Source organism: Hypanus sabinus, chromosome 9 (assembly GCF_030144855.1).
Source record: "Hypanus sabinus isolate sHypSab1 chromosome 9, sHypSab1.hap1, whole genome shotgun sequence".
Lineage (NCBI taxonomy): Eukaryota > Metazoa > Chordata > Chondrichthyes > Myliobatiformes > Dasyatidae > Hypanus > Hypanus sabinus.
This window is the reverse complement of record NC_082714.1, coordinates 42,915,836-42,929,415: the sequence shown is the minus strand read 5'-3', so window position 1 is coordinate 42,929,415 and position 13,580 is coordinate 42,915,836. Positions and strand designations below refer to the sequence as shown.

Here is a 13,580-nt window from a genome sequence, read left to right as displayed (position 1 = left end):
AATATAGAATTTAGCAGCTTTCTACCAATAGTTAACAGATTGTAATAATTTACTTTGCTGATCAGGTTACTCTAAACCAATCTTGAGGTGCAATATACATATACAGTGATATCAGAGAGATTGAAGTTAATAACACCTCAATCCACCTTAGGCCATGAACTCACCCCCTGATGAGTTATTAACTTCAAACTTTCTGCATAATCGCTCAGAGTTGAACTGCATGTGCATGTAACGAGAGCTGGAAAACTCATCTCCTTCTACCTTAGGCCACAAACTTATCAATCACCCCTGCTGTGGACACTTTCTGGAGGTCCAAGATCCATATGCTCCACGACCGCTGGACCGTGTGTATGAAAAATATGAAAAAAGATGAAAAATATGTTGAAAAATAAATGTGCTTGGTGTTCTAAAATTGACTCCTTCTACCTTAGGCCATGAACTTATGAATCACCCCTTGTAATACCTGCATTTTCTGAGGGTCATAAGGACCAAAACATCCAAAGTATTGACAAACATAGGTTACAGATTAGACGTCATTTATTATCTAGAAGGTCCATGTATCTTAATCACATTCATGTGGAATTTAATCATTCTGCACAATTTGAACACATTCAGACTATACATAAGTGATGGTTATCACAAATTTCATTTAAAAATGACTACAGACATGCTTGGCAAGTGCTCTTATGCATCAGCTTTTGCCTTTTTGCTTTCCTCGATCATTCGATGTTTCTGCTTCATTAGACATTTTCTGGAACTAGCATAAGCCCCAAGATCACCATCTAAAAGAAGAAGGGTAAGCCATCAGCAAAGAAATGTAACTTAAAAAATTCCATCTACTCAACTATTTATATGCACCTTGAGGGGAAAAAGTGGAAAAAAAACATGGCACATCTAGTTATCTACTGCAAGAAATTCTTCCAATAAATTACACTTTTCATTTTCAACTTTGATATCTTTTAGTAAAGTGTATGTATGATTTCAAACTAGAAAAGGCTGCTATATAGTGTCATACACCATGGAAACAGACCCTCCAGCCTAACTCATCCATGCCATGCAGGATGTCAACCTAAGCTAGTCCTATTTGCCTGAATTTAGTCTGTATATCCCTCTAGACCAGGGCACTCCAACCAATTTTATGCCATGGATTCCTACCATTGACTGAGGGGTCCATGGATCCCAGGTTGGGAACACCTGCTCTAAACCTTTATTTCTAAAATCCATGCACCTGTCCAAATCTCTAAATAGCACTAATCATAATTGTCTATAGCTTCCTCCGGTAGCTCATTCCATACACCCATCACCCAATGTGCACAAAAAGTTGTCCTTCACATCCATTTTAAATGTTTTCCTTCTCTCTTCTAGTTTTAGATGCCCCTACAGTGCCTCTCAAAATTTTACTTATCTCTAAGGTATTTATCTCTGATTTTATTGCTCCAAGGAAAAATGTCTAGCCATTGCAATCCTGTGCTCAATATAATGACCAATAAAGGCCTTTTTCCACTTCCTTTCCAGTCCTTATGATGGGTCTTGGCCAGAAGCATTGACTGTTTAATCATTTTCATAGATGACCCTGACCTATTGAGTTCCTCCAGCATTTTGTGTGTTTGCCTTCTTCACTAATCTTCTTGTGGCACCACTGTCAGGAAACTATGTACCTATACCCTAGGTCTACCTATTCTACAACACTCTCTGGGGGACTAGCATTTACTGTGCAAGTCCCACTCTAGTGGGACTTCCCAAAATGCAACATTTCAATTTGTCCAAGTTAAACTCCATCTGTTATTCCTTATCCTATTTCTCTAGTTCACTTAAATCTTTTTGAAATATTGAAACCTTCTGTACTGTCCACTATACCACTGCAAACCTAGTTATAATATATTGAAAGAAATTATTCCATGTGAGCAAGTTCAAGTATATATTTCAGCAGGGTATACAATTTGGATGCTCAGAAAGACTTTGCTACACAAGATTCAATACTATTTTATACAACTGGTCTAACACTCTCAGTTCCAGTAAAAGATATTATGTTTAAATGGAGCTTTCAAAAATATTAATATAGATCTATAAAAGGGCATTAAGGTAAATGACCTAGAGCTAATGGAAAGAATTTGTGTTGCAAGCCAATATCCAGGTGCAATGATCATCAGCTAGAATAGCAAATAGTACACTAGCTTTTAAGAGAATTTGAGAAGGGGAATTAACATACTGTAATTGTACAGGCCAATGGTGACACACCAGGAGTATGTAATTAAAGTCATAGTCATCAACAAAGGAAGGATTTTTAAAGAAAATCAGGAGCAAGCAGGAGGTCAGAATTAGCAAAGCCAAATCTCAAACAATTACTTTACAGAGATGTTCGATGTATCAGGTGTCAAGGACTAAACTAATTCAGACAAAGGAGGCTAGAAAAGTGTGAAGCGAAGTCATGTACAGACAAGAGTAACAGTTAAAAAAATAAAAATACTACAAAGCAGGTTGAGCAGCATCAATGGAAAGAAAGTGAGAAATCAAACTTCAAATAAGGATATCAGAGTTAGGGGAAGAAATAAGTAATTTGGTCCTTCGAATTTCTTTACCTCCATCGACATAATGACCAATCCTCTACCTCAATACCACTCTCCTGCACTATCGCTATACACCTCGACTCCCATAATTTTCAGAAATCTATAAACACAATGATAAAGTCTCTGCAACACCACCCCCCACCCCCACCATAGGGAATTCCACAGATTCATTACCTTTTGGTTGAAGGTATTTCTCATCTCCATTTACACTGCTCAAACTGGTCTGAAACCATGACCCTGTGGCGACCCACTTTCTGTGCAGGCGAACCGGCTCACAACTAGCCAGCATGCGGGGAGAGACTTTGGTAATGCACCTCTGATGTCATTTCCGCCCGGAGAGGGTGGCGCTAGGGATTAAATGCCAGCGCCGTGAAGTTTGAATAAACTAGTCTCGAAACGACTTATTGACTGTGTGTTGTTATTTCAGCGCTGTGTGTAGCACATCGCTACATTGGTGACCCCGACAGTCCAGACGGGATTTGGACCAAAGATGACTGACTCTTCATCTGTTCACACAGCTTCACTAAAACTGCCGACTTTCTGGACGCTGCGACCACGCGTGTGGTTTAGCCAAGCAGAAACCCAGTTCCAGATTTGGCAGATATCTTCTAATTCCACGCGTTACTACCACATAGTGAGTGCCGTTGACCAGGAGACAGCTGCCCAGGTTGCGGATTTCATACAGTCGTCCCGGGAAGAAGGCAAATATGAAGCATTCAAGGTGCTGCTCATTGAGACCTTTGGCCTCTCGGTTTGGGAGACAGGCTGCCATCAGCATTGATGAACGAGATGCTGGCCCTGGCCAAAAGACACAAGCCCTGCCTCATATTCGAGCAAGCGTTCCTAGAGCAACTGCCCTGGGACATACATCTGCTGCTGGCCGACCCCCTGAAGGTAGCGGCCCGGGCAGACGTGCAGTGGCAAGCCAAGAGGGAGAGCGTGGCATCCGTCGGTCAGATTACCAGGCCACGCGCCCAACAGCAGACCAGACCAGGCCCGGCAGGGGGGCTCACACAACACAGAGGCAGGAGTGAGGAGGACAGTAAACAGTAGTGTTTCTACCACCAGCGGTGGGGCACAGAAGCCCGCCGTTGTCACAAGCCCTGCAAGGGCCAGGGCTAACTGCCACTAATGACTATGGCGGCTGGCCACCAGGACAGCCTCATGTACATCTGGGACAAACAGTTGGGACGCTGCTTCCTGGTCGACACCGGAGCGGAAATCAGCATCTTGCCCCTGATGGGGTACGACACCCACAACAAGAAGCCAGGACCCACCCTGAGGGCCACAAACGGCAGCACAATACTGACCTATGGCACCCGCACAGTGCAGCTGCAGTTCGGCGCCAGCCAGTTCACGTGGGACTTGACGCTGGCCACGGTGGCCCAACCACTCCTGGGGGCAGACTTCTTGCGAGCTCACAGCCTGCTGGTCAACTTGCAAGGGAAAAGACTGGTACATGCCGAGACTTTCCAGACGTTCTCCCTGGGTGAAGCCAAGTTGCCGGCCCCACACCTGGACTCCATCACGCTGTTGGACAATGAATTCACCAGAATCCTGGCAGACTTTCCATCGATTCTGGCACCGCAGTTCACAGCAGCCATGCCCAGACACGGGGTGCAGCACCACACCCCGACCGAGGGACCACCCCTCCACGCCCGCGCATGAAATCTCCCCCCGGAAAAGCTCCGCCTGGCGAAGGAGGAGTTCAAGAGGATGGAGGAATTGGGGATCGTACGGAGGTCCGACAGCCCATGGGCCTCCTCCCTGCACATGGTGCCCAAAGCAGCTGGGGGTGGAGACCATGCAATGACTACCGCAGACTGAACGAGGCTACAACTCCAGAACGCTATCCCGTGCCGCACATACAGGACTTTGCAGCAAACCTGCACAGGGCAAGAATATTTTCCAAAGTAGACCTTGTCCGGGGATACCATCAAATTCCGGTGTACCCTGAAGACATCCCCAAAACAGCACTCATCACCCCGTTCGGCCTGTTCGAGTTCCTCCGAATGCCGTTCGGCCTGAAGAATGCCGCACAAACGTTCCAGCAGCTAATGGACGCGGTGGGACGTGACCTGGACTTTGCGTTCATCTACTTGGACGACATCCTTATAGCCAGCAGTAGTTGTCAGGAGCATCTGTCCCACCTCCTCCAGCTCTACTCCTGCCTAAGTGATTTCGGCCTCACGATCAACCCGGCCAAATGCCAGTTCGGTCTCGATACCATCAACTTCCTGGGCCACAGGATTACCAAAGACGGGCCAACACCTCTGCCCGGCAAGGTAGATGCGATCCGCCACTTTGCCCGGCCCAACACGGTCAAAGGCCTATAGGAGTTCGTTGGTATGGTGAACTTCTACCACCGTTTTATCCCCTCAGCAGCCCGTATCATGCGCCCTTTGTACACCCTGATGTTGGGTAAAGGCAAAGACATTACTTGGGACGAGGAGGCCATGGCTGCTTTCGTTAAAGCCACGGAAGCCTTGGCAGATGCCGTGATGCTGGGCACCCCAGAACAAACGTTCCGACTGCCCTCATGGTGGTCGCATCCGACACAGCAGTCGATGGGGTGCTGGAGCAGCTCATCGAGGGGCGCTGGCAACCCCTGGCATTCTTCAGCAAGCACCTACGACCACCTAAACTCAAGTACAGTGCTTTCGACTGGGAACTGTTGGCACTGTGTCTGGCAATCCGGCATTTCAGTTACTTCTTAGAAGGCAGGCCGTTCACCGCGTTCACGGACCACAAACTGTTGACCTTCGCGTTCACAAAGGTGTCCGATCCCTGGTTGGCTCGCCAGCAGCGACATCTGTCTTACATTTCTGAGTACACGACGGACATCCAGCATGTCTCGGGGAAGGACAAGGTCATGGCGGACGCACTCTCCAGACCAGCTGTCCAGGCCCTGTCCCTGGGGGTGGACTATGCAGCACTGGCGGAGGCGCAGCAGGCAGACGACGAGATGCCCAGCTACAGGATCGCAGTCTCGGGTTTGCAGCTGCAGGACTTTATCGTAGGCCCAGGTGAGAGGGCCCTCGTGTGACGTGGCTACCTGCCAACCTCGCCCCATCATCCTGGCAGTCTGAAGGCAGCGAGTTTTCGACTCCATACACGGTTTGGCGCACCCATTTATCAGGACAACCGTTCGGCTGGTTTCCAGCAAGGTTGCGTGGCATGGATTTTGCAAACAGGTCAGTGAATGGGCCAGAACGTGCGCGCAGTGCCAAATAGCTAAGGTGCAGCGGCACACTAAAGCCCCGCCGCAGCAGTTTGAACCCACCCACCAGAGGTTCAACCACATTCATGTGGATATCGTGGCCCCCTACCAGTGTCCTGAGGAGCGCGGTACCTCGTAGACCGGTTCACCAGGTGGCCAGAGGCGGTCCCGCTCACCGACACATCTGCTGATTCCTGTGCCTGAGCATTGACTGCAACCTGGGTAGCACGCTTCGGGGTACCGGCCCACATTATCTCCGACAGAGGCGCCCAGTTCACCTCCAGCCTGTGGTCGGCTGTGGCCAGCCTTTTGGGAACGCAGCTACACCACACAACTGCCTACACCCACAATCAACGGACTAGTGGAACACTTCCACCGTCACTTGAAGTCGGCTCTCATGGCCTGCCTGACAGGACCTAACTGGGTGGATGAGCTTCCCTGGGTCCTGCTTGGAATTCGCACAGCGCCCAAAGAGGATCTGCACGCCTTGTCGGCCGAGTTGGTGTACGGCACACCGTACACTACAGCGGCCATACGAGGGGCCGTTCACCATCAGCAACAACAGGTCCACGTACGTTCTGGACATTGGGGGGGAAGAGGTGGTTTTCACGGTGGACCAACTCAAACCAGCCCATGTGGACTTGGTGCAGCCGGTCGAGGTTTAGGCACTACGGCGCAGAGGCAGACCTCCCAAACAGAGGTTGATCCAGACTGTGGACATTGGGGGGTGTATCACCGGTTCTTTGGGGGGGGGGGGGTTATGTGGCGACCCACTTTCTGCTCAGGCGAACCGGTTCACAAATAGCCAGTGCACGGGGAGAGACTTTGGTGATGCACCTCTGACATCTTTTCCGCCCGGAGAGGGCAGGCGCTAGGGATTAAATGCCAGCGCCGCCAAGCTTGAATAAACTAGTCTCGAAACGACTTACCAACTGCATGTCGTTATTTCAGCGCTGTGTGTAGCACATCGCTACAACCCAATTCTAAACTCCTCATACCAAGAGAAACATCCTCTCTGCATCAGCCATGCCAAACCCGGTCTGATTTTTGTAAGCTTCAAAAAGCTCTTCTCCCAGTCTAAATTAGAGAATACAAGCTCTATCCACACTGACTCCTCATGCAGCAAACCCTTTAGATGCTAAACTGGTTCCCAGGCTCTTTGCTGTAATCACTCTAAAGCAGATATATCTTTTTTTAAATGTAAAGAGACCAAATCTATACACAATACTCCAGGTACATTCTTACCAATGGACTATATAATTATAGAATTCCTTTTTATTCCTACTCAAAATCTCTTGCAATAAAAACTAACATACCGTTGACCCTCTTAACTAATTGTTGCACCTGTAAGTTAGCTTTCAATTATTTACAAGGACATCCCTTTGAAAATGAACAATTCGTAGCATATTACTGCGATTTTAAAATGTTATGCTTTGTTCTCTGCACCAAAAATGAATCTTCTTATTTTTCCACATTATGTTCTCACTCACTCAGCTCGTCTTCCTCCTCTTTAAGCCTTTTTACATTCTCATTGTTCACAATCCTGCCAAATTTGTTACCATCAGGAAATTGGGCATATGACACATGAGTCTCTCCTGCAAATCACTGTTACAAGCACTAATTCTGCAGTATCTCAACTACTTGCCATTCTGGAAAAACCTGTTTATTCCCAATCTTTGCTTCTGTCTAGTAACCGGTTTATAATCCATGCCCCAATTCAATGCATTAATCAGACTAAATGGCACTATATCAAAAGTCTTTTGAAAATATGAATACAACATTCTCAGCCTTGAGTTAATTTATTCTACCAGAAATATTCTCAAATTACTTCCAAGATTAGTTGAGGACATTTCATCGTAATTTATATATGGAGAGAGAATTCTTACACCAAGAATTATTATACAAAGGCATTGGTCAGACTGAACTTGATAAGCAATTTTGGGTTCCTTACCCAAGGAATATGTCGGCATTGGAGAGTGTCCAGAGGAGGGTCATGAAAAAGATCCCACGAATGAAATGGTTATTGTATGAGGAGTGTTTTATGGCTCTAAACCTGAACTCACTGCAGTTTAGAAGAATGGGGGGGGGGGGGAATCTAACTGAAACCAATCAAATATTGAAAGACCTAGTAAGAGGGGACATGGAGAGGATGTTTCCCATAGTGGGGAAATCTACAACCAGAGGGCACAGCCTCTGAATAGAAAGTCATCCTTTTAGAACTAATATGAGGAGGAATTTCTTTAGCCAGAGGGTGGTGAATCTGTAGAATTCATTGGCACAGACAGCTGTGGAGGCCAAGTGACTGGGTATATTTAAAGTGGACTAATAGGTTCATTAGTAAGGGTGTCAAAGATTACAGGGAGAAGCAGGAGAATGGGGTTGAGAGGGATAATAAGCCGTGATGGAACCGCAGAAGAGACTTAATGGGACAAATGCCTTAACTCTGCTGCTATGTCTTATAGTCTTATTGCCAGATCAGAGCCAACATTCAGATGAAGCGTGACAAAGCTGAAACATCGCCTTTTTCTTCATTTCACAGATACTGCCTGGCTTGCTGAGTTTTCCCAGTATTTTCTATTCTTATTTAATTTTTAAAAATATTTTCAGAGTCAATCTTGATAGCCAACCCTAACAGCTGAACAGAATTGCATGGGTAAGGAGTTGGACATTAGGCTTCAGTGAGCAAGTTTATGAGCCTTGATTGGAATATGGGAGGACAGCCAATGAGGCAGGTGAATAATTTGTGTCTTCAGGATGTTCTGTACCTCATGCTACCTGATGCCACTGCAAGTAGGATTTTCATTGCACTTGTGCATAAATATTATGCATCCAACAAACATTATTTTGGAAGAAAGGGCTGAAATGGAAATTTCAGCAGATGAGCTGAGCCAAAGATGAAACTGGAATTTTCATTCAAATAACTACGCTGTAAGAGTTACTTACATCTTGACTCGTAGCCTTTAGCTGCTTCCTTGAACTGCTCCAGTTCTTTGGCGCAGTTCTGTACGTAGCTGTTACCTTCCCGTTGCTGGCAGGCCCTCAGACGCTCCTGGAGAATTTTAATAATTTCTTGATCGACTTTGCTGAAGTAAAAGGTGCAGGTTTATTTAAAACAAGGAACAGTTTTACTTGATTTTAGAAGATTTATTGGTTTGGTATGATCTACATGGTTTAGCCATCACTCAATATTTGATTTTCAAGAAGTCGATCCATGGCTTAACCCTAGACTCAGTTACTTGTTTGCTTTGACTTTCAATGAACTAAGTACATTAAATTTAGAACAAAAATCATACATAACCCAACCTATAAAAGACAGCAATGAAGAAGAACTGAAACCAGCAATAGGCCTGACCTTTATAAGGTGTGATAGATTTCCCCCTTTGTTGGAGAACATGTATATTCTCTGAAACCCCAATCCTCTAGCTGAATAGATGCTGCTCAGGGAGAGCACAGATTTGGTCCAAAATAATGAGGGCTGAGAAAAGGGCTATAAAAATAACAACAAAACTGTTGAAGTTTAATACAAATTTAATATGCTTTTTCTACTTTTCAACTCTCCTTTTTCTACATTAAACAGTACTGCTCAGTTTCAGGATTTGTGTAACTGTATCCTGGTGTAATTTTATTACTTTGCTCCAATCGGTACCTTAACCAAGTCAAGAAAGACAGAAGGTACAAGTTATTGACAAAAAGAAACAAAGACAAAACCAAGGGAGGAATGCACAGGAGAATCAAATCTCATGTAAATTGTTAGAAAAAATAAGTCACTAATATTCCTTTTGAAGTGGCTTTCTTGAAAACTACTGGCACTACATTAATTACAGAGATTATGAGTATCTACCTAGATAAAATGCTTGTAATTTTGCTAGTGTCCAGTTTCCTTTCCTCTCTGCTGGGCTTCAAAAGATTGGCTACCCCATGCCAGAAGAATGAAGAAAATATTTCAGGGAAACACTTTCTAGCTCCTGGTGTACTTTGATATGCGAGTAGGAAACCAACCTGAATAACTTTACTGAAATCATCATTTGTCTCCTTTTTACAAGGACAACCATGTTTGTCTCACCAGCAAAACAGTACTTTCAAAACTAAATATTAAAATTAAAAAGTAGGAACGTACTAATCCCTTCTCCACTGCATCTCTGCCTCATAATAGCACAGGTAATCACCCAGCTGACAGTCTGTCAAATCCGGCACTCGTCTGAAATTCTGATGGTAGTAGTAAAATTTATTCTTTTGTTGTTGCCGTTCCACCCATTCTGCAAAAATAAAAACACCACATTCAGTTTTTAAAGCAAGTCCATATTCAAAATTTCTCAAGGAAACATTTTTTTTTTCTTAATCAATGGATTTGCAGTTGAATTTGGTATTTACCAGAATACATGGGGATAAAACAGTTAACAGTTTAGGTGACTGTTTCCATGTGAATCTTTGGTTGAACTTCAACCATTACTATGAAGTGTCAGACAAGCTGTTTAGATGAGTCAAGTTTGGTGTCACAATCTCTAAGCAGTATTGCTCATGTTGAAAAGAAAGACATAACCTGAATGCAGAAATGTTCAACCTGCAACTACACAATGCTTACCATTAATAATGGAAGGACAGCAACAGCCTCCTTTGTAGAAAGGATTTCAAATGCTGGAATATTTGATACAAACAAGGAATGTATTTGATTCAAGCCAGGTGAGATTCAGTTGTTCAGTCCATTATCAAAGTGGGATGGATAATCATATTTCCTAAGCACACAGTTCAGAGAAATGGCATAAAGAATTACAGGAGCAAGTGATACGGCTCCTGAGACTGCTTTATCAATCCTACCTCATTCAATATTTAAATCAAATAGTCAAAACCACCAATTAAAGGAGTTTGTTTTCTCAGTTCTAAGTGGCTCAAAGGTCATCAGAAATGCAGCGAAATAATTCAATAAACCAAAAGACTATCTATTTTATGGATTATAGACAAACTTGCAGTCTCCCTGCATGCAGCAAAACTTAAGACAAAAGTTGTAGGCATGGACTGAGAAGTAGCAAAAGCCCAGAAGTGCCAGACCAGAACTATTTCCAACAAGATAAAGTGACACTGCAGTTAAAAGGTCACTTATGATCTTAAGTGGCACAGCAGGAACAAGGGGATGAAGAGTCCTCTCCAGCATCTATATTCTTATATTCACATAACCTTTACAATCTAAGGGATTTCTATTGTTAACTCCACTATTAGCAACATCATGGAGGTCACTCTTGCCCAGAAGCTCCACTGGGTCAGTTCCACAAAAACAAGTTAAAACTTTAGTTGGAGCTTGCTTCCATCATTTCCTCAACCTCCCTCAGCCTTTTCACCATCTTCAATGCACACGTCAGAAGCTTAATGGGATGCTCTTCATGTGCCTGGATGAATCCAGTTCCAAAATGTCAAGGTGCCCCATATTATCAGGACCACTACTATGATTGTGCACTTTACCCCTCCAACAGTTCATTGTGAACCAATTTCAAAATGCACTGCAGTCACTCACCACAACACTTCCAAATCTCTCCCAATCCAAACGTCTACTGCAAAGGAAAAGAGCAGCATCCCACCATAAGTTGCACACCATTCCTCCCAGACTTGGAATTACTGTCAATAGGTCTAATTGCTCAAATCACTACACAACTACTTGCATTAGGGTTAGGGTAAGCCTAGCCTAGCCCTACCAAGTGGTTCGAGAAGATAACTCATCACCACCTTTTCACAGGTAATTAGCATCAGGCAATGGCAGCATTCCAAAGAAGCATTCTTGGAAAACAGTTCAACACATTTCCTTGGTTCTGGGGCCCCCTCCGTTGCACCCATCATCAGACCTGGTGGGGGGGTAGGTGGAGGTGGAAATGAGACATATTAAAAAAACACAACCGACACATACAAAATGCTGGAAGAACAGAGCAGATCAGACAGCGTATATGGTGGAAAATGAAGAGTGGATGTTTCCTCAACACTGGTTTAAAAAAAAGAGGGCAGAAGACATAATAAAAAGGTAGGGGGAGGAGCACAAACTGACAAGTGAATAGAAAGTAAAATGCAGTCCACATCCAAAAAGCCCAAGTGTCAAACCTGAAAGGAATCAGATGTTGACTTTTTAAAAATGTAACATTGTTCTGATTCTCACAGGACAAAATAAGCTTACATTAAATTTTTGAAATTTACAGTAGAAACTGAAATCTCCAGCATCTGTTGCACAAGGTATTTACAATGTGACAAGAAAGTACGGATTAACCCCCTTTCATTATAAATTAAATTGCTGGCATTCTAATGAACAACCGTAAAACTGAAAAGTTAACTGTTTTTTCTTCCTCTCTCCCAGACGCTGTTTGAGTCTTTCCAACGTTTTCTGCTTGAAGAGACATCCAGCATCTGCTTTAGAACTGAAGGTGCGTGTGCTTTAGGTGCTAACACTCGTGCCATTGCAAACACTTCTGCTCAGTGAAGGGCATCCCCGGCCCAGGACAGGAGAAGTCGGCCTCATCCGCATTCAACCCTCACTCACCCCTGAAGGTTGTAACCGGTAAATCCACCGTATAGTAAAAAAGCTTGCTAGCAATAAATGCAGGATTGGGCAGGGCGGTCTGCTTGTCCACCACCGGAGTCCGGCTGGGAGGCTGTTTGTAAATGTCCTTGTCCCAATCTTCAGGCATTGCTGCTACCTTGGTAAAGGAACCAGGACCAGACCGCGCAGGCGCACTTACACACGCGTAAGGAGCGCCGCTCGTGCGAAATGACGCACTACATAGTGCCGTACACGCCCCGGAGACACACACAACATGGCGCCTCTTGTACCCAAAGACACACACAACATGGCGCCTCTTGTACCCCAAAGACACACACAACATGGCGCCTCTTGTACCCAAAGACACACACAACATGGCGCCACTTGTGCACAAAGACACACACAAGGTGAAGGTAAAGCCAACTTTTTTGCTCATATTCCACGCGATGATTGAGAGAAATGATTAAATTAAAGACGGTACTTAAGGAGTCCATTTAGAATGTGCTGACACAGAAAGAGCATGCAAAGCAACTTGCAGGGCAACGTATAAACCAATTTGCAAAATCAGGATGAAACAATAGCTTGCTGATTAAAGAAGCGATACGGGTAACGGGAAGACATGCTTAACGGTTGAACAATAACGGTGTTAATGCGCTGAGGCTGATAAGTGGGCCAAAGGGTAATCACATTTGTAATTTTGTAATGAGATTAAGGAAGAATGTCTGCACCTCACATGGGTGCAACTCACAAAGTCGTAAACAAGTAGGGTATAAAAAACTGTGCAAAGTGTAATTCGGCACTCAATCTAGCAGGAGCTGGTTGGGTCCGACTCTGCAGACTCGAAAAATAAAGTTTACCGTTCTGCAAATTGCTGAGACTCAGTGTGTTTCTGACAACGATTACTGTATATGTTACGCCCTTTTAAAGGATTTTATGTATCTTTCTTCACAGATGTAGTCTGAATTGTTGAATGTTTCCAGAATTTATATCTTCATTACATCTCTAGTAAATATAACTTGATTCCTTCTGTTTTAATACACAGGCCAACATTGAAGCCATCATCAGATTTCCTGAAATAATTATAGCCCCATATTAAAAAATCTTAATCTGACGTTGTTTTCCATTGATTACCTTAAATCAAATTGGAACCACTTTCTGAAATGTCACTTGAACTAGTTAACCTGGTCTCACTGGCATTTTCCCAATTTAGTTATAGACCTGAATCTCTGCATTCTCTGATATATAAATGTGTTCTCAAACAAAAGAAGAATCACAATTG

The 13,580-nt window shown here is 44.2% G+C and overlaps 1 protein-coding gene across 1 annotated transcript; it reads right to left on the bottom strand.

Annotated features, from left to right (window-relative positions):
* Positions 1-519: 519 nt before the first annotated feature.
* ndufb10 (NADH:ubiquinone oxidoreductase subunit B10) lies at positions 520-12,499 on the bottom strand. Its single transcript, XM_059979556.1, has 4 exons — positions 12,302-12,499; positions 9,905-10,043; positions 8,731-8,870; positions 520-782 (listed from the first exon to the last, which is right to left on the bottom strand). The coding sequence occupies exons 1-4, from the start codon at positions 12,447-12,449 to the stop codon at positions 685-687; spliced, it is 525 nt and encodes a 174-aa protein (XP_059835539.1). The 5' UTR covers positions 12,450-12,499; the 3' UTR covers positions 520-684.
* Between the last annotated feature and the right edge of the window lie 1,081 nt (positions 12,500-13,580).

What these genes read in the sequence shown, in the direction of transcription:
- ndufb10 (XM_059979556.1), bottom strand. Translation starts at nt 12,449, where the DNA reads ATGCCTGAAGATTGGGACAAGGACATTTACAAACAGCCTCCCAGCCGG. An exon ending in ATGCAGTGGAGAAGGGATTA is followed by an intron (nt 8,871 to 9,904) that starts GTACGTTCCTAC and finishes CTTTTACTTCAG; the next exon opens with CAAAGTCGATCAAGAAATTA. An exon ending in TAAAGGCTACGAGTCAAGAT is followed by an intron (nt 783 to 8,730) that starts GTAAGTAACTCT and finishes TTCTTCTTTTAG; the next exon opens with ATGGTGATCTTGGGGCTTAT.